The 21,834-nt window shown below is 46.2% G+C and overlaps 1 protein-coding gene across 1 annotated transcript in view; it reads right to left on the bottom strand.

The window, feature by feature from the left end:
* SYNRG (synergin gamma) overlaps positions 1–21,834 on the bottom strand; it is a 550,586-nt gene that overhangs the window by 401,401 nt on the left and 127,351 nt on the right. The window contains exon 7 of the mRNA XM_078680938.1: positions 15,394–15,471. Coding sequence (XP_078537064.1) covers positions 15,394–15,471 — 78 coding nt within the window. The remainder of the gene's footprint in view (positions 1–15,393; positions 15,472–21,834) is intronic.

Genomic DNA, 21,834 nt, shown 5'->3' with positions numbered 1-21,834 from the left:
GGCCCCGGAACGTGCTCGATGGCCCCCTTGGCCAAGAGGGCCTTAACTTCCTCTTGCAGAAGTTGCAAGTGATTCCCCGACACGCGGTGGTATTGCAGTGGCATGGCTGGAGGGGTCGCGCCAGTGGAGGAGGTGATGGCAAACCCTGCCCCCCACTGGCGTTAAATGGGCCTGAAAGCTCGGACTAAGAGGGCTTTGAGGCAGATGCGGGGGTGGATGTGGACTGGCCTCGCCATTGTCCCCTGGCACCGCCGCGGAGGTTACCACGTCCACCTCCGTGCTGGATGTTAGTTTGCGGCCCATGGCTGGCAGGACGTGGGGGGGTGCTCCTTCCTTGGCCACGAAAGGAGCGAAAGGCAGCAGTTTACTGGCATGGGGCAGACAGGCCCAAGGACTTGGCCGTAGCCCTGGAGTCATTAAAGCGCTCAAGCGCACTGTCTGCCTTGTCGCCAAAGAGGCACCGGCTATCAAACGGCATGTCCATAAGGGTGTTCTGGACATCAGCTGAAAAATTGGCGGACCTCAGCCAGGTGTGGGGGCGAACCGCCACCGTCGTTGCAATCGCCCTGCCTAGCGAGTCCATGGTATTCAGCCCACATCGAATAGAATACCGTGCCGCATCTCGCCCCTCCGCAATGGCTTGGCGAGTTTAACCCTGGCCTCCTCCGGGCATTGTGGCAGCGCGTCCGTGACCTTGTCCCACAGAGAGTGGGTATAACAGCCCAAAAGACAAGCGGTGTTGACCGACCGCAACCCCAAACTAAGTGTGGAGAACATCTTTTTTCCGTACTGTTCATACCTTTTGGATTCCCGATCAGGGGGAGATGTCGGGAATGCGGTCTGGGAATTGGAGGCCTGGATAACCAGGCTCTCGGGGTGGAGTGGGTGGACAGGAAACAAGGGTCGCCCGGGGCCGGGTGGTGGAGTCTGGCCACGTTCCTATCTACAGGGGGAACTGTAGCGGGCCTGGACCAAGTGCCCAACAGAACGCCAGTTAAGGCCTCATTGAACGGCAGTAGAGACTCCGAATAGCTTGCCTGCGGTTTGAGGACCTCAGTGAGGAAGTTGGTCCTCACGGCCTCGACGGGGAGCTCAAGAGACAAGGCCTTGGCTGCCCTCATCAACACCACACTGTAGGCAGCCCCTCCTCCGTAGCCACGGTAGGAGGGGAGACAAATCCAGTATCGGGCAAAGTGTCCAAACCACTGGCCTCCCCTAGTTCACCTGCTCAGTCCTGAAAAGACTGGCACTCACATGCCAGAGGGTCCTCAGACCCCTCCCAATCCGCCTCGTCCTCCATCTCCTGGTACTCAGGTTCAAATGATGGGGCCAGATCAGAGAAGTATTGCCCCTCTCTCGGCACCGAATGCGGCGCCAGAACCGGAACGAGGGGGGTGATCGGGACGACGTCGTCCGGGGACGGCGTCGGGGGCGACACCCTAGGAGTCGACGCCGGCGGAGGGGTCGTTAGGTCGACCAGCAGCGACCCAGATCTGACAGGGCCTTGCGGCGTCGGGGCCGAAGCACCCGGCCCGCTTGGGCGCCCAGTCGGGACCGTCAGGCCCGAAGGCGCCGCAGAACCCGACGGAGGAGTGGGCGACCTAATGGCCATGAGGAAGGCCTCGATCTCCTCAGGCGTCGCGTTCTGCCCAGGGACCGGCGGGTATGGAGCAGGCCGCAATGCCTGCGGCTCTGGTGGTGCAGCGTGGGCAGTGTCACCCGAACCCCGGACCGCGTTGCGTGAGCGTCGGTGGGAGTCAGAAGAGCGGTGTCGCTTCTTCGACTTCTTGTGCCTCTTACCTGAGGACTTTGAGCCCGACAAGTGGTGTCGACTCGTCGAGCTGTGATGACTCCGTGCCCGCGACCGGCCCCTCGACCTCCTCCTGGACCGGGACCTCAAGCAGCGCTGGGCCGACTGCCGGAGCTCGAGGCGCTTACGGGACCTCTCCCGCCTAGCTTTCGACGTCCAGGCTCAGCAGTCGGAGCACAACTTGTCATCGTGGTCGGCCCCTAAGCAATACAGGCTCGGGCGATGGGGGTCGGTAACCAACATCAGTCGGCACAGGGTTTGAACCCGGGCATCCCTACCGGCACCGATGGAGTTGTTCGACTCAAAAAACAGATCAAAAAGGATCGAAAAAATTTAGTCAAAAAATGACTATAGGGAACCACTTTTTCCAGATCGGCGCTTGCAGGCGCGGAAAAAAGAAGAGCTGTGTATAAGAACTGACGTCAGCGCGCGAGGGCGGCGTCTAAGTACTCCGGCGACGTCAACGACAGACGCAGAGCCGCAGACGACGCCTAGCGACGCGCAGGGGTACTGCTATGCAAAAGTTTCCGGATCCAGACTGACGCCTGGGGATATTATAAGGTAAGGAATCTAATACTAACCTGTTATATATAGAAGATTGCAGAAGCAATCTTGTTTTTACACATTACATGAATTTATTCAGGTATTATCTGGTGTCTGAGACACCATATTAATGTGTTTATTGAGTGTTTCCCTTCATGCCCCAAACCCATGCCAGTGATACGTAGTAATAGTATTTTTTCAATGTCTATGATTGTCACATGGTGTGCACTAGCACTTTAAAAGTTCAGGCTTGAGGAGATAAGATTTGACTGTGATCAAGGGCATCCGCCCGAAACGCATCAGTTTTCGCTTCTGCTTAGCTTGCTCAATAAAATCTACTGCCTCAGATTGGATTCGTGGAGTCATCTGTTTTTGCCCTGGGGACCCGGGATAGAATAGATAGATAGATAGATAGATAGATAGATAGATAGATAGATAGATAGATAGATAGATAGATAGATAGATAGATAGATAGATAGATAGATAGATAGATAGATAGATAGATAGATAGATAGATAGATAGATAGATAGATAGATAGATAGATAGATAGATAGATAGATAGATAGATAGATAGATAGATAGATAGATAGATAGATAGATAGATAGATAGATAGATAGATAGATAGATAGATAGATAGATAGATAGATAGATAGATAGATAGATAGATAGATAGATAGATAGATAGATAGATAGATAGATAGATAGATAGATAGATAGATAGATAGATAGATAGATAGATAGATAGATAGATAGATAGATAGATAGATAGATAGATAGATAGATAGATAGATAGATATCCCCTTCCTGTGATATAATTGGGGTCATAGGTCGTGTGATGACACTTCCAGTACCTGTCATTTTGGTGAATTGACGTCCATGGGCCCCGTCTGTACCCGAGAGAATGCGGTCACGTCAGGGCTGTGGGTTAGGTAAGTGGCGCCATGCCATCTGTCCGTGAATAAAGTTTTCTTCCTGGTCCCCTGTTGTGTCTCTTCGGTCTCTCTGCAGTGGTGAGGAGCCCTTTCTTTGATATACAGCGCGCCAGCCCTGGGCGTGCAGGAGGGACCCGTCTCGTTTTTGGGTCAGAGCAACAAGGGTACAGGCTGCAAAGCTTCTTTTTCTTCAAACCAAGGTATTGGTCAGCCCCGGCTCCCGCATCCAGGAACAGTGGAGTTTCGCTGCAGGCAGCAGTCCGTGACTGCAAGGATGGACAAAGCTCAGGTAGTTAGTCCTCGATCCCACAACATCTTGGAGTCATGCGGTGAGACGTTGATGGGGGCCAGGGAGAGGAACTTGTTTGTGTACAGTCACTGGGACAATATTTTAAACTGCACCATACACGCTTGTTCTACGATTCCAGCACTCACTATGGGTTAAAAGAGGGAAACAGAAACGCTTACCTGATTGCCGAAATGGTGCACTCTGGGAACTGTGGTATGCCGATGTACACTACAGGAAGACGTTCTGGCAACCAATCACCTTCGCTGGGCTTCCACCGATGGAAGTAATACTGATCAGTTGAAAAGCAGCGGTGACAGCACACAGTGTAAAGGCATTTGAAAAAGACAACATGTCGAAACGCGTCATGCCATCTGTCCGTGAATAACGTTTTCTTCCTCGTCCCCTGTTGTGTCCCTTCGGTCCCTCTGCAGTGGTAAGGAGCCCTTTCTTTGATTGATATTATATATATATATATATATATATATATATATATATATATAATGATGCCCCTTCCTGTGATATAATTGGGATCATAGGTCGTGTGATGACACTTTCAGTACCTGTCATTTTGGTGAATTGACGCCCATGGGCCCCGTCTGTACCCGAGAGAATGCGGTCACGTCAGGGCTGTGGGTTAGGTAAGTGACGCCTGCCACGGCAGTACACGTCCCATAGTTGAAATTAGACAGATGGTTATTAGCGGTGAGGTGGCTCTCGCTTACAAAGGGCAGCGTTTGGATCCAGCTTTTGACTGCTAATTGGGCAGTCTGTGCTGTCTAAGGGGTCAAGGCCTTCATTCTAAAGATGTCATCATGCCATCCACACAGGGATAAAACAATGGCAGGGAGCTCCCTCAGTGTGATAGGCCTGGGCCCCCTGCCGAGTTCATGTGTGCCCATAAGCAAACCTTGCTGTACGACATAGGTGCTGTACCCAGGCTGCTAATCTGTCTGCCCAAAGGGGATTGGATGAGTTCCACTTGTTGGTTCCTAGCGCCTTGGTGGGCCCGATTTGTGGCCACACCACTACTGCTCAGGAGCCCCCTGCAAATAGAAGAGCGAAGCCATTAGTCGCTCCACGGGCATGAGCAAAGTGGTAAACCTTCATCGGTGACGCCACGAAGGAGGGTTCACAGTGACGTCATCGAGGGGGCACTGCCTGGCAACGTAGCATACAAGGCATAGCAAGACAAAGGATTGATCTTGTTTTCCTCCACTGCACACCGGTATCCATCTTACATTATTCTCACACCCAACCACCCACCCACCCACCCACTCCTGGATAAAGGCATAACTGGCCAAATGACTTGCAGCAGCAAAGGGAGCTACCCCAAATGTGGACTGAGTTACGGAACTTTCCCCATGGTGGGGTGTTGCTTTGTGTGGGTACTGGGAAGGCGGGGTGGGGCAAGGGGGGGGACTGACCTGCTGGTTGTTCTGGACATTACTACCCTACACCGGGATGCTTGGTGTTCATCACTTTGGGGGATTTGCTTGGTGACTGGTACCCCAGCAGGCACGGAGCACTATGCGGTGCCCTGGCGTATGTGTTGGTATGGAATGGTGGGTATTGCCTGTCTATCCTTCTAGAGATGAGGGGAAGTTCCTACTAAGGTATGCGCGTCCTAGATGCCCTTGATGGAGGGCGTGGGCATCCAAAACGCCTCAGACAGACTAATCCTAGACATCCCCGGTCACAACCAAATCACCAAACAACTCTACGATCACCACTGGCTCCTCATTGAAAGAAGAATAAACTTCGAGCTCCTCACGCATGCATACAAGGCCCCCCACAATATCGGACCAGCATACCTAAACAACCACCTCTCCTTCCATGCACCCAAGAGAAACCTCCTATCAGCCGACCTCCCTCTGGCCACCATCCCATGCATTTACAAGACCAGAATGAGTGGAAAGTCCTTCTTTTACCTCTCAGCTAAGACCTGGAACAACCTCCCCCTCCGGCAACGCCCTACACTGCTCCAGTTCAAGAAGGATTTGAAATCCTGGCTCTTCAGATGACCCTAGCAACCAACGGAGCCGACACCCCCTCGTCCCCCAAGAAACTTGAGCCAATCACGGCTGAGTAGCTGCGCTTTACAAACCCCTGATTGATAAGATAAGGGGACTTCAGCCCTTTTCCATCCTGAAGTGTTCAGCTGTGATGTGAGGTGGAGACACCTTTTATTGCGTGCACAATCTGAACTGTTTTGCTGACCTTATGTCCTGCATTCTCATAACAATAATGTAGGTATTTGCTGATCCTACGTCCTGTATTCTCATAACAATGTCTTCTTAACTAGGATTGTCGTTTCACAATGATTCTATGTGATTATGTGAATAAAAGGCTACTTCCTTGGATAAAACCACATTAATTGCATTGGTCTCTCCTGCTCTCCTTGGGAGTTGTTGCAGTAGGCTGGGAGGGGGGGTCAGGAGGGGGGCAGAGGAGGAAGCAGCGAATTGCATGCTGTGAACACACTATTGGTTCTGATGAAAGTTTAAGATTACGTCAGACCGGGCCCTGCTCCTGCTCTGGTCCCGGACTCTCTTCTGGCCAGGGGAGGCCTCCATCTGAGCAGCAGAAGGGATATCTAGTGTCTGGGATGGGCCTAAATAGTCTCAGTGGTGTTGCCAGGGGTGCTCAGGCATCATTTTCTTCATCCGCTGTGACCCTCGTGCCTCCTTTCTGTAAGAAATGGCCAACAGAACAATTTTATAGTGCCGGGGATGTCTCAGTGTAGGAGGACCAAGGGCACCCAGAGATGGCTCTGGGAGATGGGCACGGAGCGTGAGGAGGAAGCTCTCACTCCATTGCCATCTTGAATAGGTCTTCTGTAAATTTACATAACAGGTGTCCAATGCAATCTCTACCGGCATCATACACCACAGACACAGCTATTAAAATCACAGGTAAAATATCTACAGCTCTAAAAATGTGTGGGATACCTCCATCTCCCAGCCACTCCACAGGGTTGAGTCTCACATTGTGTATGAATATACCTTCTCGCTTTCTTTTCCATGATCCTCAGGTTAGCTTTAAGGGATGAGTATTTTCACAAAGCAGATACGTCCCAGACTGACGGGTAAGGTCATCAGACCTTACTGATAGCCAGTTTCTACATGCTGGCTATCCACCATGCTGCCTCTTCTCATTGCTGTTCTGCTAAGCAGCGGGCAGGAATTGTGCGAGCAATGACAGAAATAATATGCTAAGATCTGCTGTGCATGCTGCTCCTCTGTTCCCTATTCTGCCTAGAAGTCATGTTGTTGTGAGTTGGCTCAGAATGGATTGCGGTTTCTGCTCGTGTTCTCACAGAAGGATGGTTGCCTTGCAGAGGAGGACTGGGGCAGATTTCAGAGTGGGACTCTGCAGTCTTTAGTTCCCTAAAGTGTATGTACACGGACTTACAGTCTCCAATAAGGGAAAGACGATCGATTGCGCTTTGGCCTCACATCAGAAACAATCACAAAGAGGTATCTTTTGAATTCCATTATTAAGCTGTTTTATGATTAGAGAATTGGGAGCATGCCTACCGTTCGTGTCAAAACAGAGCACCGCGTGAAGAGAGAGATCTTATGTGCTGGGACTCGGAGAAGGCAAAAGCTAATTTAAAGACAATACCAGTACAAGTACTTTAAGGATAACAGCGTGAGAAATACTTTTTAAAATAAGAGGAAGGTGATTACTAGCAGGGAGTGTGAACTCTATTCAGCCCCAAACGGCTGGAGATGGTAGGCATGACTTTAGAACGGATCCGGTCAGATGCCGCTCTAAGCCATATCAACTAATCACAGAAACATCTGAACTAGACATGGCATAAACTTGGGCAATCTTGCCGCCTTCTAAGGACGGAGCGGCAAGAAAGCATCCAAGGAAGGCTGGGCCTGAAATTAAGCGGTGTGGGTTAATTCAACACACGCCTCAATTTGTAGAAGTTATACATAAAGTGGGACTTCAAGGATGGAGCCCAGAAACACATGCAACAGTTTCAATCCTCTCCTACCTTCCATACCAGCACAGTGGTCAATCATTAACTGAATCTTTTTCAATATCACTTCATAGATTGCTATTTAAAGCGTCCGTGTTAAAGCACAAGGAATTGACGTTTAGAGCATACTCAAACTGATCAGATGAGAATTGTGTACTGGAACTGGTTAGACTCCCAGAGAGGCAGCCAGAAAACCTCTAAAAAAGCTTGCAGTGTAGTTTTAATGCATGCGCCAAAGTAGGAGCAGCAAAGATTTCCAATAACCTTCTGGAACCTGTGCACTCTTGAAAAGCATTCCTTACAATCTCTACTGAAGTTGATAGCTAGCAACACTCCAGATACATGTAGATTAAAGAGGTTTAATCTTTTCCTGATCCATATTTGAAAGCACATCAGTCGCTGCTGGTTGTGAAAGTCCGTGATCAAATAGCTCCCACCTTCAGCCATGTCACGAGACACTTCGAGCCATTTCTGCCTCCTACCCAAAATCAGTAGGAGTTCTGGGACTGTATTTTATTTTAGTATTTGATCTATTGGATTCAAAATCCCAGCGTGCAGAGCACACTTGGCTACATAAAACATACGGATACTCAATAAACGTTAGTATTTTCTATTTTAAAGAGTCTTGGTATTGGTGCATTTAGTTTAGCACAATTTACATTTTTCAACATTTATGAGATACAAAAATGTATGTAGCAGGATTTGGATGACAAATATTTGGATGGCTCAATTCATGGTATTCCTCTTAGTGCCAAGTCAGACCTGATGCTCAGCCGGTTCCTGAATTTCAGTGGCTTTCTACCGCCACAACTCAGACACATACACTTTAATGAAAAACTGGTAGCTAAATTATTGGCTTCAAAACTGCTGAATATTGAGGATTCAGTACGCTCTTTGCTTTCAGTCATAATTACCGGTTGGCGCAGCTCATTTTTGAAGGATCTCCAATGCTAGAAAAAATATATCACGAAGGCAAGTCCAAACATTACACTCGATTTGTAGGCTACTAATATTATGAGGTGTATTGAAGCTGCCGAAATTAAAAAACCAGAAGGGTTTAGCTTGCTGCCGAAATCAACAACCAGAAGGTTTTAGATTTAGAAGAAAAACGACTTGTAATTTCTGACTCCAGCCATTAGATGACGGGATATGCAATGCTTGGGGTGTAGAATTACTCGTGCAGCAAAAGCATGTTGTAATTACATGCCACGCCTATCACATTTAAGAGCATGCAATTAACCTCAAACTCCCCTTTGAATCAAAATGTCCACACATACAAGTACAAAAACATCCAGATAAAAAGCAGCAATATGATTTAGTACTTCAAATCTCAAATTTACAAAAAGAGTTAACATAAAAAGCAGCAATATGATTTAGTACTTCAAATCTCAAATTTACAAAAAGAGTTAACAGAACTTGCAGGGCTACCTGCTCTGTTCTGCCAATATTTGCTGGAGTCTAAATAAATACAACCAAAATGAGAGGTTTTTAGGTGAAAAGTATATTTGACCGTTTTCTGCATCTTTAAATACAAAGCCACTGGAATTATGCGGCTGCAGCGTTTTCGCATGATTACAGATTTACAACATAATCCATCATCTGCTGCATAATCTGGAGATTTTAACCCAAAAAAATCATTGTTTCTAGCTCAAACAGTTTAAAAGTTATTAAAAATGCAGCAACAGGTGTTGCCGTGCAGCAGAAGACCCTTTGCAATGATTCACGAATAATCTTTCTGTTTCTTATTGAACAATTGGGTGTTAAACTGGTCCTACTGAGGTGCAACCAATGCCCATACAGTGTTAACAAGTGTAACAAGCATTGACAAAGTAGATCTCGCCTATAAAAGAGCTATTAGCTTTGCCAATAGGTTTTAGCTATGTTGTACACCAGCGCGGCTGCTGTTCAGCATGGCTAGACATAAGTGGTGTAAAGGAGAATGGAGTGTTGTGTCGGAAATTGGAGTGGAGTAGAGTGGAGTGTTATGGAGTGGCGTAGAGTCAGAGTGGTGTAAGGTTGAGAGTACTAGAGTGGGAGAGAGTGCTGTGGAGTGACCAGAGTACAGTGTCGTAAAAATTAGTAGTGTCTCGTGGTGTGGCATACAGCTAAGTGGAGTGGTGTAGAGAGTGTTGCGTAGAGTGGAGTAACGTGTTGTAGAGTAGTGTGGCTTACAACGGAGTAGATTGGTGTACAGTGGAGTGGCATAGAGTGGAGTAGTGTAGCACAGAGGAGTAGTGTAGCAGAGGGGAGTAGTGTAGCAGCGGGGAGTAGTGTAGCAGAATGGAGTCAAGAGTTAAGTGGCATGGAGTGGAGTACTGTATCAAAGAATAGAGTAGAGTGGCATGGAGTTGCGTACAGCGTAATACAGTGGTGTAGGGTCGTAGAGTGGAACAGCGTGTCAGTGTGGAGTAGAGTATAATGGAGTAGAGCACCAGAGCGAAGTATTGTTGAGTGTCAGAGAGGAATGTCGTAGAGTGCAGTAGTGCCAAGCAGATTGGTGTACAGTGCAGTGACATGCAGTGCATTGGTATTGAGTAAAGTGGTGTAGAGTGTAGTGGCAGTAAAGTGGCGCAAGGTGCAGTAGAGTAGATTGCAGCGACATAGAGTGGAGTAGGGTGGAGGACGGCAGCATAAAATACAGTGATTTAGAGAGGATTGTTTCAGAGTGGAGGGGGACAGGGTAGAGTTCAATTGTGTAGATTGGCGTAGAGTGGCATAGAGTGCAGGGGCATAAAGTGCAGTGGCATGGAGTAGGGTTGTGCAGAGTAGAGTGGTGTAGAGAGCAGTAGCGTAGAGTACAATGTTACAGAGTATAGTAACGTAGAGTGCAGTGGACCAGAGTGGGGTAGTGTGGTGTGGCAGAGTAGTGCAGTGTAGAGTGCAACGGCGTACAGTGCTATTGCATAGAGTGCAGTGGCTTAGAGTAGACTGTTTCACAATGGAGTGAAGTGGAGCTGAGTGGAGAGGCCTAGACTGGAAGGTGTAGAGTGCAGTGGCAAAGAGGCGTAGAGTGGAGTGGACTAGACTGGAAAGGTGTATAGTGCAGTGGTGAAGGTGTAGAGTGGAGTTGAGTGCATTGGCATAGAGTAGAGTGGTATAGAGTAGAGAAGCACAGAGTGCAGTGGTGCACTGTAAATTAGAGTTGCGTAGAGTGCAGTGGTTAAAGTGTAGTAGAGTTCAGTGGCAGAGAGTGCTATGTTGCAGATGAGAGTATTGCAGAGTGCACTGGTGGGGAGTAGCATAGAGTAGAGGTGCAGAGTAAAGTGGTGTGGAGAACAATGATGCACAGTAGAATAGAGTGGCGTAGAGTACAGTGACCGAGTGCAATGTTGTAGAATAGAGTGCAGTGGAGTAGTGTTGTATAGTGGCGTACAGTGCAGGGCTACAGAGTCGATTGCTGTAGAGTGTAATGGAGTAGTGTCTACTGATTTGGAGTACAGTGGCGTCAAACGTATTGGCATAAGGAGCAGTGGCGAGGAGTGGTGCAGAGTAGATTGCAGTGGAGTGGCACAGAGAGTAGAGGAGCAGAGTTGATTGTTTTGGAGTGCAGTGGTAGGTTGTGGAGTGGTGCAGAGGGGAGGGGCCTGGTGCAAAAGGGAGGGGGCCTGGTGCAAAAGGGAGGGGGCCTGGTGCAGAAGGGAGGGGGCCTGGTGCAGAAGGGAGGGAGCCGAGTGGTGCAGAAGGGAGGGAGCCGAGTGGTGCAGAAGGGAGGGAGCCGAGTGGTGCAGAAGGGAGGGAGCCGAGTGGTGCAGAAGGGAGGGAGCCGAGTGGTGCAGAAGGGAGGGAGCCGAGTGGTGCAGAAGGGAGGGAGCCGAGTGGTGCAGAAGGGAGGGAGCCGAGTGGTGCAGAAGGGAGGGAGCCGAGTGGTGCAGAAGGGAGGGAGCCGAGTGGTGCAGAAGGGAGGGAGCCGAGTGGTGCAGAAGGGAGGGAGCCGAGTGGTGCAGAAGGGAGGGAGCCGAGTGGTGCAGAAGGGAGGGAGCCGAGTGGTGCAGAAGGGAGGGAGCCGAGTGGTGCAGAAGGGAGGGAGCCGAGTGGTGCAGAAGGGAGGGAGCCGAGTGGTGCAGAAGGGAGGGAGCCGAGTGGTGCAGAAGGGAGGGAGCCGAGTGGTGCAGAAGGGAGGGAGCCGAGTGGTGCAGAAGGGAGGGAGCCGAGTGGTGCAGAAGGGAGGGAGCCGAGTGGTGCAGAAGGGAGGGAGCCGAGTGGTGCAGAAGGGAGGGAGCCGAGTGGTGCAGAAGGGAGGGAGCCGAGTGGTGCAGAAGGGAGGGAGCCGAGTGGTGCAGAAGGGAGGGAGCCGAGTGGTGCAGAAGGGAGGGAGCCGAGTGGTGCAGAAGGAAGGGAGCCGAGTGGTGCAGAAGGAAGGGAGCCGAGTGGTGCAGAAGGAAGGGAGCCGAGTGGTGCAGAAGGGAGCCGAGTGGTGCAGAAGGGAGCCGAGTAGTGCAGAAGGGAGCCGAGTAGTGCAGAAGGGAGCCGAGTAGTGCAGAAGGGAGCCGAGTGGTGCAGAAGGGAGCCGAGTGGTGCAGAAGGGAGCCGAGTGGTGTAGAGCGGAGTGTAGTGTCAGAGGGAAACGGGGTAGAGTGTAGTGGCGTAGAGTTCAGTGGCAGAGAGTGCAGTGTTTTGGCGTAGAGAGCAGTCAGTGGCGTAGAGTGAAGTGGCATAGAATGTTACAAAGTAGAGTATAGTGGCATAGAGTACAGTGATGCAGAGTAGAAAGAATGGTTTAGAATGCAGTGAGATAGATTGCATTGGTTTTTAGTAAAGCAGTGTAAAGTACAGTGGCATGGAGTAGAGGTGCACAGTAGAGTGGAGGGGTGCAGAGTGGATTGTTTCTGAGTAGAGCGAAGTAGCGTAGAGTAGATTGATGCATGTTACAATGAAGTGGTGTGTTACAGAGTAAAGTGCACTGGTGTAAAATGCAGCGGCGCAGAGTGCAGCGGCACAGATTGCAGCGGCACAGAGTGCTGCTGCGTGGAGTGCAGCAATGAAGTTTGACATAAGGTGCAGTGGTATAGATTGGTGCAGCGTCGACTGGAATGGTGTAGAGTGCAATGATGTAGAGTGGAGTGGTGCAGAGTGGAGAAGAGTGGCGTAGAGTAAAGTGGAGTAGTGTGGTGTAGAGTGGAATGGAGCAGAGTAGAGAGCAGTGGCAAAGAGAGCAGTCTTGCAGAGTAGAGTGTCATAGAGTGCATTGGTGCAGAGTAGAGCGGGGCAGAGTAGAATAGAGTGCAATGACTTCGAGCGCAATGGTGAATAGTGGTGCAGCGGCAGAGTGTTGCAGAGTACAGTATAGTGGCGTTGAATGCATTGGTGCAGAGGGGATGGCATTGAGTGCATTAGTTTTGAGCAAAGTGGAGTAGAGTGGCATGAAGTAGATTGGTGTAGAGTGGCGGACTATAGATAGCAGTAGTGTGAAGTGCAGTAGCTTAGAGTAGATGGTTTCAGAATAGAGTAAACTGGAGTGGGGCAGAGTGCAGTGGCGGAGAGTAAATTAGAGTCATATAGAGTGGGTTGGTGTAGAGGGAAGTGGCATAGAGTGCACTGTCATAGAGTGCAGTAGGGTGGTGCAAAGTAGAGTGCAGTAGGGCAGAGTTGAGTGGCAGAGAATGCAGTGCTACAGAGTGTCAGAGTGCATTGGTGAGGAGTACAGTGGTTCAGAGTAGAATAGAGTGGCGTAGAAGTCCGTGACAGGGTGCAATATCAAAGTCGAGTGCAGTGGCGTATTTTTGTAGAGTATAGAGGTGTATAGTGCTGCAGAGTAGATTGGCGTAAAGTGTAGTGGTGTAAGAGTCGATTTGTTTTGAGAAAAGTGGTGTAGAGTGTATTGGCATAGAGAGCAGTGGCGTAGAGTGCAGCAGTGGCGAAGAGTAAAGTGGTGCAGAGTGGATTGGCGCTGGGTACATTGCAGTGGCAGAGTGGAATAGAGTGGCGAAGAGTGATTCTTTCAGAGTACAGTGAAGTTGAATAGAGTGCAGTGACGTAGAGTGCAGTAGTGCAGAGTAGGTTAGAGTGGCTTGGAGTGCAGTAGTGGAGAGCAGAACGGTGCAGTGCAGAGCGGTGCAGAGTAGAGTGAAGCACAGTAGAGTGAAGCACAGTAGAGTGAAGCACAGTAGAGTGAAGCACAGTAGAGTGAAGCACAGTAGAGTGAAGCACAGTAGAGTAGCATAGAGTTCAGTGGCCGAGAGGGCCGTGTAGTGGCGTGTACAGAAGTCAGTAGCGTAGAGTACAGTGGTGCAGAGTATAATAGAGTGCAGTGGCATAGAGTGTTGTAGAATATAGTGGTGTTTAGAACAGTGATGTGGCATAGAGAGCAGTGGCATAGAGTTGTAGCTCAGTGACAGAGGTGTAGTGCAGCGGCCACAGCGGCTGACTCTGGAGCATGAGCTCATGGTTCGTTCCCCGCCGCCAGGTCAGCTCAGCATCATGTGACTCTGGGCCATAGCTCACTTAATCGAGTAGGGGGCAGGGTAGAGTGCAGTGGCATGGAGTGCGGTGGTGTGGACTACAGTGCAGTGGTGCAGAGTAGATTAGAGTGTCAGAGTGATTTGGCATAGAGTGCACTGGCGTGGAGTGGTACAGAGCAGAGTGCATTGGCATAAAGGGCAGTGGCACAGAGTGCAGCGTTGCAGAGTAGAGTGGAATACAGTAGAGTGGATTGGCCCAGACATGAGTGGTGTAGAGTGCAGTGGTACATAGTAGAGTGGGGTAGAGAGCATTTCCATAGAGTGGAGTGGAGTGATGCAGATGAATGCATTGATTGTAGAGTGGAGTGGCATAGCGTAAAGTGACCGTGTGGAGTAGTGCAAAGTAGAGTGCAGCGACAGTGAGGAGTAGTAGAGAGAACAGTGGAGTAAAGTGGAGTATGCATGGTGTAGTAGCACACTGTTCTTACAGACAACACATCTTCAATTGACATGACTATTACATTTGCACAGACATACAGTTGTACTGATAATAGTATACAACACACAAACGATGTGTGGAAATGTCATCAATTAACTGATCATATTAAGTTTCTACCATACTTCAGAATTACCCAAAATGTTCTTCACTTGTGCGGATATATTCTGAAATATTTGCACAGTTCATTTAAATTTTGTGGTGTGCTAGAAAAAGAAAACCAACATCAACCAGCCATCCTCCAGCACACACCCAGTAGATAGTATGGTTGTCACATAAATCCTCTCACTTTGAAGTCAGACAAAAATAGTAAACACCAAGCTCCCTCGGAAGCCGGAGCCTGACATTTAACATCGGTCTTTGAATGCACAGCAAATGCGAAAAAATAAGAACATCACTGAAAGGCCTGTTTACAGAAAGAGCACTGGTGGAAGAATACAGTAAATAGGGTATTGGCCACAGAAGGGATAAACTCAAGCTGCACAACCTAAAACAAATAAAGCAGCAAACAGAAAGGAAGCGAATGTATGTTACAAACCACAAAGCCAATAGTAAGCAATGAGTGGAATAAATTCACAGGGAAGTTTTCCGTAAGTCCCCAAGATGTTGTTGTTAGCAAACCAAACAGCTGTGCTGTCTGGTAGGCTTCAACCCAAAGATGACAACATAATATAGCATAATTTGGCTTTTCTTGCAGCATGATTTACTCAACCATGCCACATAATTTGGTCCTTTCCTGACTCCTAATTCCAGTGGCCGTGTTTATATAGAGTGGAAACCATGAGCGTGCAAAGGAATCAGAAGATACTATGTTTCAAAATGTAAAAGCAAATTACTCACAATCCAGTTGCTCCGCACATTTAAAATGATCATAAATATATGTGAAATTTATTTATTTGGTGGAACAGCATTCAACTTTTTTTTTCGTTTACCTGGAACAAGACTGTCATTGTACAGCCAAGCTGCCGCCATCGGTTGGATCTGATCCTGAGAAGGAAAAACCCCAATACCTATGCAAAAAAGAGAAGTAGGTGGAAGAAAATTAGACATAAAAAGTCAAAATATATAAATTTAAGGTAGCAATATTGTCACGATCTATACTGCAAAGAGCCATTGAGGCCACAGGTCAAAATTCTAAGAAGGCCATTTATGTCTATTGGTCCTTATACGGAAGTCCAATTGCAATCAAATATAAATGGATAAAACAACATGCAATTTGTAAGCAAAAGCACTTCTAAATCCCAAAGCGAAGGGAAAAAGATGAAGGTCTGCTGAACTGGTATGTTATTCGCCCAAGACAGAGATACAGAGAAAGCAATTCAGGATGGCACATTCCATGCTTGCTACTATTGTGAATGAAGAAAAACACCCCTCTGTTCATTACACCAAACACAATTCATCCAGGGGTCTTACATGTTTAGAAAAGCTACAGCTGCTGTGTGAGACAGTGGATACAAGGTGCAGATGTTAGAATTGTGTACACTCCTATTTATTCAACTATGAGCGGCCCCAAAACAGGGTCCAGCTCATTATCTCAATAATGTTACTACTATAAAAAGCACATTAATTTGGAAATTGTTCAGTGTGAAATGGATACAAAAACGACAATATTCAGTTGTGTATGTTGATAGCCAAATGCTTAGGAATATTTTTGCACTAAGTGAACTAAAAATATCTGGCTGGTCCTTTATTCAATAAAATTGAGGTAAGCATGTAGAGCAATTTAATTAAACCCTACAGATGTCCATATGCAGATGGGACATACATCTTTGGGCAATTGTCCAATGGAGGGCATAAAATGCAATATCTTGTTCCTACCCTTTTATAGGAAATTACATGGAGGACGTGAGGTGGTGCATCCTTCTCAATTCCAACTTAGGAAAATAATTCATAAATATAAAATGCAAGATTACTCTTTCCTCCTGCACCAGAGAGCCTTCTTGCGGATAAAGATTGGATATTCACGGTAAACGATGGGATATTCAAGGTAATAATGATCTTTATCTGCCGCCTGCAATGTATTTTATATCTGCTCTGGAATTGGTAGAACTGTCAATGGATTTAACACTGATTTGAACAAGGTAAGCAGTAGTCACTGCTTCTTCTACTACTTACAACGTAACCGGTCATTGATGTAGGAACGCTTTCCCTGAAGCTGTACATCTTTTGTATGCTCACTGACATTTATAAACTGATCTTTATTTACGTGGATGAAGGAATTTCAGAGCTCAGACCTTTGAGCAAGCTGAAATGTCCAATATAAATATTGTGTGATAGTTAAGGCACCTTTTTCAGTAGTAGTGGATTATTGCAATTCATTGTAGTCAGAGCCTATCACATTTTAAATGCTACATCTACTAGTGGTTTAGAATTCCAAAGCTTGCCTTGTCTACAGCCGAAAGGCATGGAACATATTTGCCATCAGTTTTACTTCACTGAACTGAGATCAGGTTTTGGATCCAATTTCAACTAAGCGTTAGATTTATTTATTTATTTTACTTTTTACAGAACAATGGTCCTAGTTATCTTAATACCACATACGAAGAGTTTACAATTAATGCCTGTGTTTCAATCATCTTGGCCAGACCAGCACATTTACAACTAACTAGAGAAGACAACAGGAGAAATAAATGAGTGCCATTATTAGTATTTTAAATTTCAAAGGACAAAAAGTTATAAAACATTTCTTAACAATGGTTTTTCTGCTACAATGTAGATGGCTGTATCTTAGCTACAAGAGTACCACAAACACGAATGCGGACTCCTAACATCATTGTATAAAAATATAGTATCCAAGTATTTTTTTTAAAAGTTATGGTTCTGAGGAAATATTTCTTCCTGTCAAATAAAAGCAATGATCTAGATTAAAAGCAATTAAAGCATGTACAGATATAATTTCAAAAGAGTAGGCCTCAGGCTGTCCAATGTAAATATGTAAACTTTTCCACAGCACCCATCAAACTTGAAGGAGTTTGTTTAGTGATACCACGTTTCATCCAGTATAATTATAGTCGCTTCAATAGCAGTAAAGTTATAGGTGTCTGGTTAAGTTGTGTAAACTACACCGCTGTTCATTTATTCCCAGGAAATTTAGAGATTGGTGTGTCAATGCAAATCTGTGACAGCATCAGGATACAAAACGGGCAGGGCATCTATTTGATAGTGTGCCATTTTCTGTTTTTTTAAGTGGGAATTCATGGGTAGCACTAACTTAAGGACTATTTTTTAGGTGGTTATGCAGCCCCACACACATTCCCGAGGGAGGACAGAGCCAAATACCTTCTTCCAACAAGAATCTCTACTACTTCTTTAATGTGAACATCCTTTCCACTTCCTGCTTTTCAAAGCATTTTAATGCAACGGAAAGAGTTGTTATTTTCCAACACAGCTATAAGAACATGTGTTAGGAAACGGTATATTTTCCCAAACATATGCTGTTAAAACTGTTCAGGGAATCTCACTCTGTCGTATAGGCACGAAAAAGGAACGGGGTGGTTAAAATGTGTGTATGTAAATTAGAACCTGGAGTGGGCAACACCCGGGGACAGAGTGCCCTAAAAGAAGGAAGAGCCTGTTGAAGTTCCCATGGATTAGACCACTCAAGAAATAAAGTCTCACAAGTAGAAAGATTTCCTTCAACTCAATTTATAGCTTGTGTTATAATGACAAACGGAATGTATACTTAGCCAGATTAATTTGATAAGTATCTCATAACCATCGATAGCCTGTAAAACAAAATCCTGAAAAGTAGAGGCCACACACGTAAAAGCATTCCAAATTAATTTTATAGCACCCTGCACTGATGATTTCTGGGTGATTCACGGCTTGTGAGAGATCATTAAAACAGAAATTGAAAAATGCTTTGCCGTTTGGAAATGAGAAAGATTAATAAAAGCGATTGTTAGAAGATGAATTAAAAATAGAGTTGCAAAAGCAGCACTTAAGAATTTGAAGTAAGCGTTATTTAGCATCCGGCATAGACATTAGTTAATACTTAAGCAAGTGTGCTGAAGCAAAAATGGCTGATTTTTTTTCAAGTCCAATCAAGATTGTTAGTCAAAAGCTGTAGTCCAGTATCAGAAATGTAATCAGCTCACCACTCTCCTTCACTGGTTGGTTTTGGTCTGATGATTGTGTATCTTCTGCAGCGACGGGACTGCCAAAATCCCCCCAGTTGTGGGACAATAAACTGGGAAGACTTTCACTTGGAGTTGAGGATGCAGCTTTGGGTGTGACTTGTATCAAAGATTCCGAGGGGTTAAGGCTAAACAGTCTTTGGCCGAGTGAACTTAAGTCACCAGAGGTTAAAAGGTTCAGCTCCAACGAAGGGCCTAAAAAGTTACCACCATGTATTGATTAATTTAGGGTTGCTTTTAAATGTATGCAAGATGTCCAAAATTGATCATTTATAGGAAATCTTTCATCAGTTTTTAAATATAATGTATATATTGTCCTCCCAACATCCACCGATCTGGCACAAAGAAATAAATGCACTTTTGCTTTTTAATAAAATAGGTCTACTGAATTTGGACTCAAACCAAGGTGAATAAATATAAAATGGGCTTGACTGAGGAATTCAGCGTGCACATATAGGGCACTCTTCAATGACACAAGTATGTGTGAACCTTCAGAAGATCAGCTTTTTCATACTCATTCAAAGAAATACACAGCAATAGACTTGGACATTTTCAACATTGCCAAATGGGAATGTCACCCCTTCCAGAAATGGCTCTGGCACGTCATCTGCACCATGGAAATCTAGACAGACTGAGCACACAATCCTTCCCACTATCCCATTCAATGTTGGAAGTTGCAGAGCACTACAAAACAATTCTGTCAGTGCATGCTCTAATTCCGTGAGAATAGAATGTACCACCTTGAATGTGTGGTAACAAAGGTGAAAGGCCCCACAAAAAGAAATGCAATCATGTAAATCTGGCAGCTAAGATAACCTTGCAGTGGCCTTAATAGCCCGTTCAATTGACCTGCTGCATCTCATCTGACTTGAAGTCAGAGAAGAACACATGATGCTACAGGCAAGTGGTGGAGAGAGATACTCAACAAAAGTTTTTTTGCACATTTAGCCTCATCACAAATGGAGGCTATGCTAGGCAGCAACATCAAATACTAGCCTCTTCTCAACTCGATCAAACAAAACGAATGAAAAAAAAGTTCATGCGGGTGAGCTAGATTGATTGAGATAATCACCTTTAAATAAGTGACTATGATCATACTGCCTAACCTGATTAAATTCCATACCGTGAGGCAAGTCACAGGGAGAGCATTTAAAATGCAGGGGAAATCATGTTAGAATTGTTGGACTTTAAAAATATGAGTTACCTGTTTGCATAGAATGTGCAGGTGATGAGGTAGAAATGTTAGGAACCTGCCCAATGGAGCCTTGTGGACTCGAATACCCTTGAATCTGTGCTGGAGGGGGAGGCTGGGTAAGTTTCACAGCCTGCTCCGACAGCATCTCCCCAGCTTGGGAACGCAGACTGAATGCCTGGATAGGTTGGGAAGAAACCCCAAATGAAGGGCTTTTAACAGGCCCTTGCATAAAGTCACTGAACTCTTCGTCATCAGGAAAAGCAGGGATTTGAGAGACAGAAACATGGTGACGAGATGGTGTGGGACAATCTGCAAAATGGAAAATGATAAAGGTGATGGAACAAAGAAGACAATGGGATACAACAGAAAAGGAAAACACATTTTCAGAAGTTAAATGTTACAAAAGACAACATGATGCGAGAATGCGGACAACAAACTAAGATGATGAACTAAAGAAGACAAATCATTCTGTTCTTGATCACGGACATTACAGAACATACATTACTAACGTAAACACAAAAACCTGAAACTTCCAAAGTTCTACCATACACTTTAAGGAGAGCAAATGTTCATATTTCTTTCCTTATGGCAACTAATAGTTTATGCTTACCTTTTGAAGTACATGCATTCAAACAAGCTAAGGGCATGTCAGATTAGGATCTGTGCTTAAGAAATACACTTTAGACCATGAGAACTCTGAAAAGTACATACCGATAGTTCGGGTTGCCTTTCATTTTTAAACCGGAGAGTCAAATGCTGCTGCATTGTATAGCAGTGTCATTGGCTCTCTCAGCAGACCTTGACTTAAAGCACTGAATCCCTCCTCTACATTATTGATCACATCTGTGATTCAGGTGCCCCATTCCCCCACCACGAGAGAACGCTACCATTCTTACATACAATATTCCTATTCACTGAATAGTAAAAACTAAAAGGAGATTCAATATGAATGCACGGATATTATTATATTCATTCACAGAAATCTGTTTTTACTGAATAGATTGCAGCCTTCATGTTTTTTCCTCAATGGGCAACTGTTTAATGATCACAAGTCATACATTGCATTATAGGTAACTTTAACATAGTAAACACTGGCTGTTCTAAATAAGTCACATTGGGAAGTATTTCAAAACTTCCATTGGTATACAAGCACACTGAGGCTGAATTTACAAATGACGGCTTTTGCGCAAGCAACTCAGGGCAGAGAGCATTACAGATTGAATACCAACAGACTAGGCGTCAAGTATTAAGACCTTCCAAAAGCCGGAAGGTCATGGAACCAAAGATATTACTATTATGTCGATATAAGGAAACTGAGCAGTATCGCAAAATCTATTAATTTTTTTTTTCTTTTTTTTTTTGAAAAAACCTTTATTGGTACCAAGGAGAGTGTACACGGCCAATTGCCTACAACCTGTCATCCTCAGGCCGGCAGCGCTCGCATTTCAAGCATGTATGTAGGTGAACAAATGTTAGAAAGTAAGACAGTATTACAGACACAGCAAGTCGCCTACAACCCAGAGGGCCGGCCGCGGTGTAAAGGCTTAATTAACTGTTAAACTTTGTGTCAGCAAGCTTGCAAGTTAGCAGTGTACAAACATATTCTCATGACATGAGGTTTCATTTATCTAGTAAAGCAACCAAATAAATCAACAAAACGAAAACAATCCCAAAGGTGCAGAGTGGCCTACGAGATGCATAATAAAGGGGGGGGGGGGGAAGACGATGAACCGATCTAGGTAAGAGTAGTACATGACTTAACGAAAGGGGCGCCTCGCGTAGCATGTGGGTGTGTGGCAGGGTAGCAGCAGTGATGGGGATGGACTTCTGCTCGGCTGCGGCAGGAGGGGGTGATGGGCGCAGCTCATGAATTCGTGTCCTGTGGAAGTGTGTTCAGACCAGTGGTTTTAGCCTACCTCCAGTGTTGGCAACAAACAAGCAATCACGCAGTAGGGCAGGGCTGCAGGGGGGGGGGGGGGGGGGAGTGGCAAGGCGTCAGGGCACAATTCGTACTTAGGGAATGGGCACGCCTAGTCACCTCC

The sequence above is a fragment of the Lissotriton helveticus genome, chromosome 3_1, assembly GCF_964261635.1.
Source record: "Lissotriton helveticus chromosome 3_1, aLisHel1.1, whole genome shotgun sequence".
Classification (NCBI taxonomy): domain Eukaryota; kingdom Metazoa; phylum Chordata; class Amphibia; order Caudata; family Salamandridae; genus Lissotriton; species Lissotriton helveticus.
The sequence above is the reverse complement of the archived record's forward strand: the minus strand, read 5'-3'. Positions and strand labels throughout refer to the sequence as shown.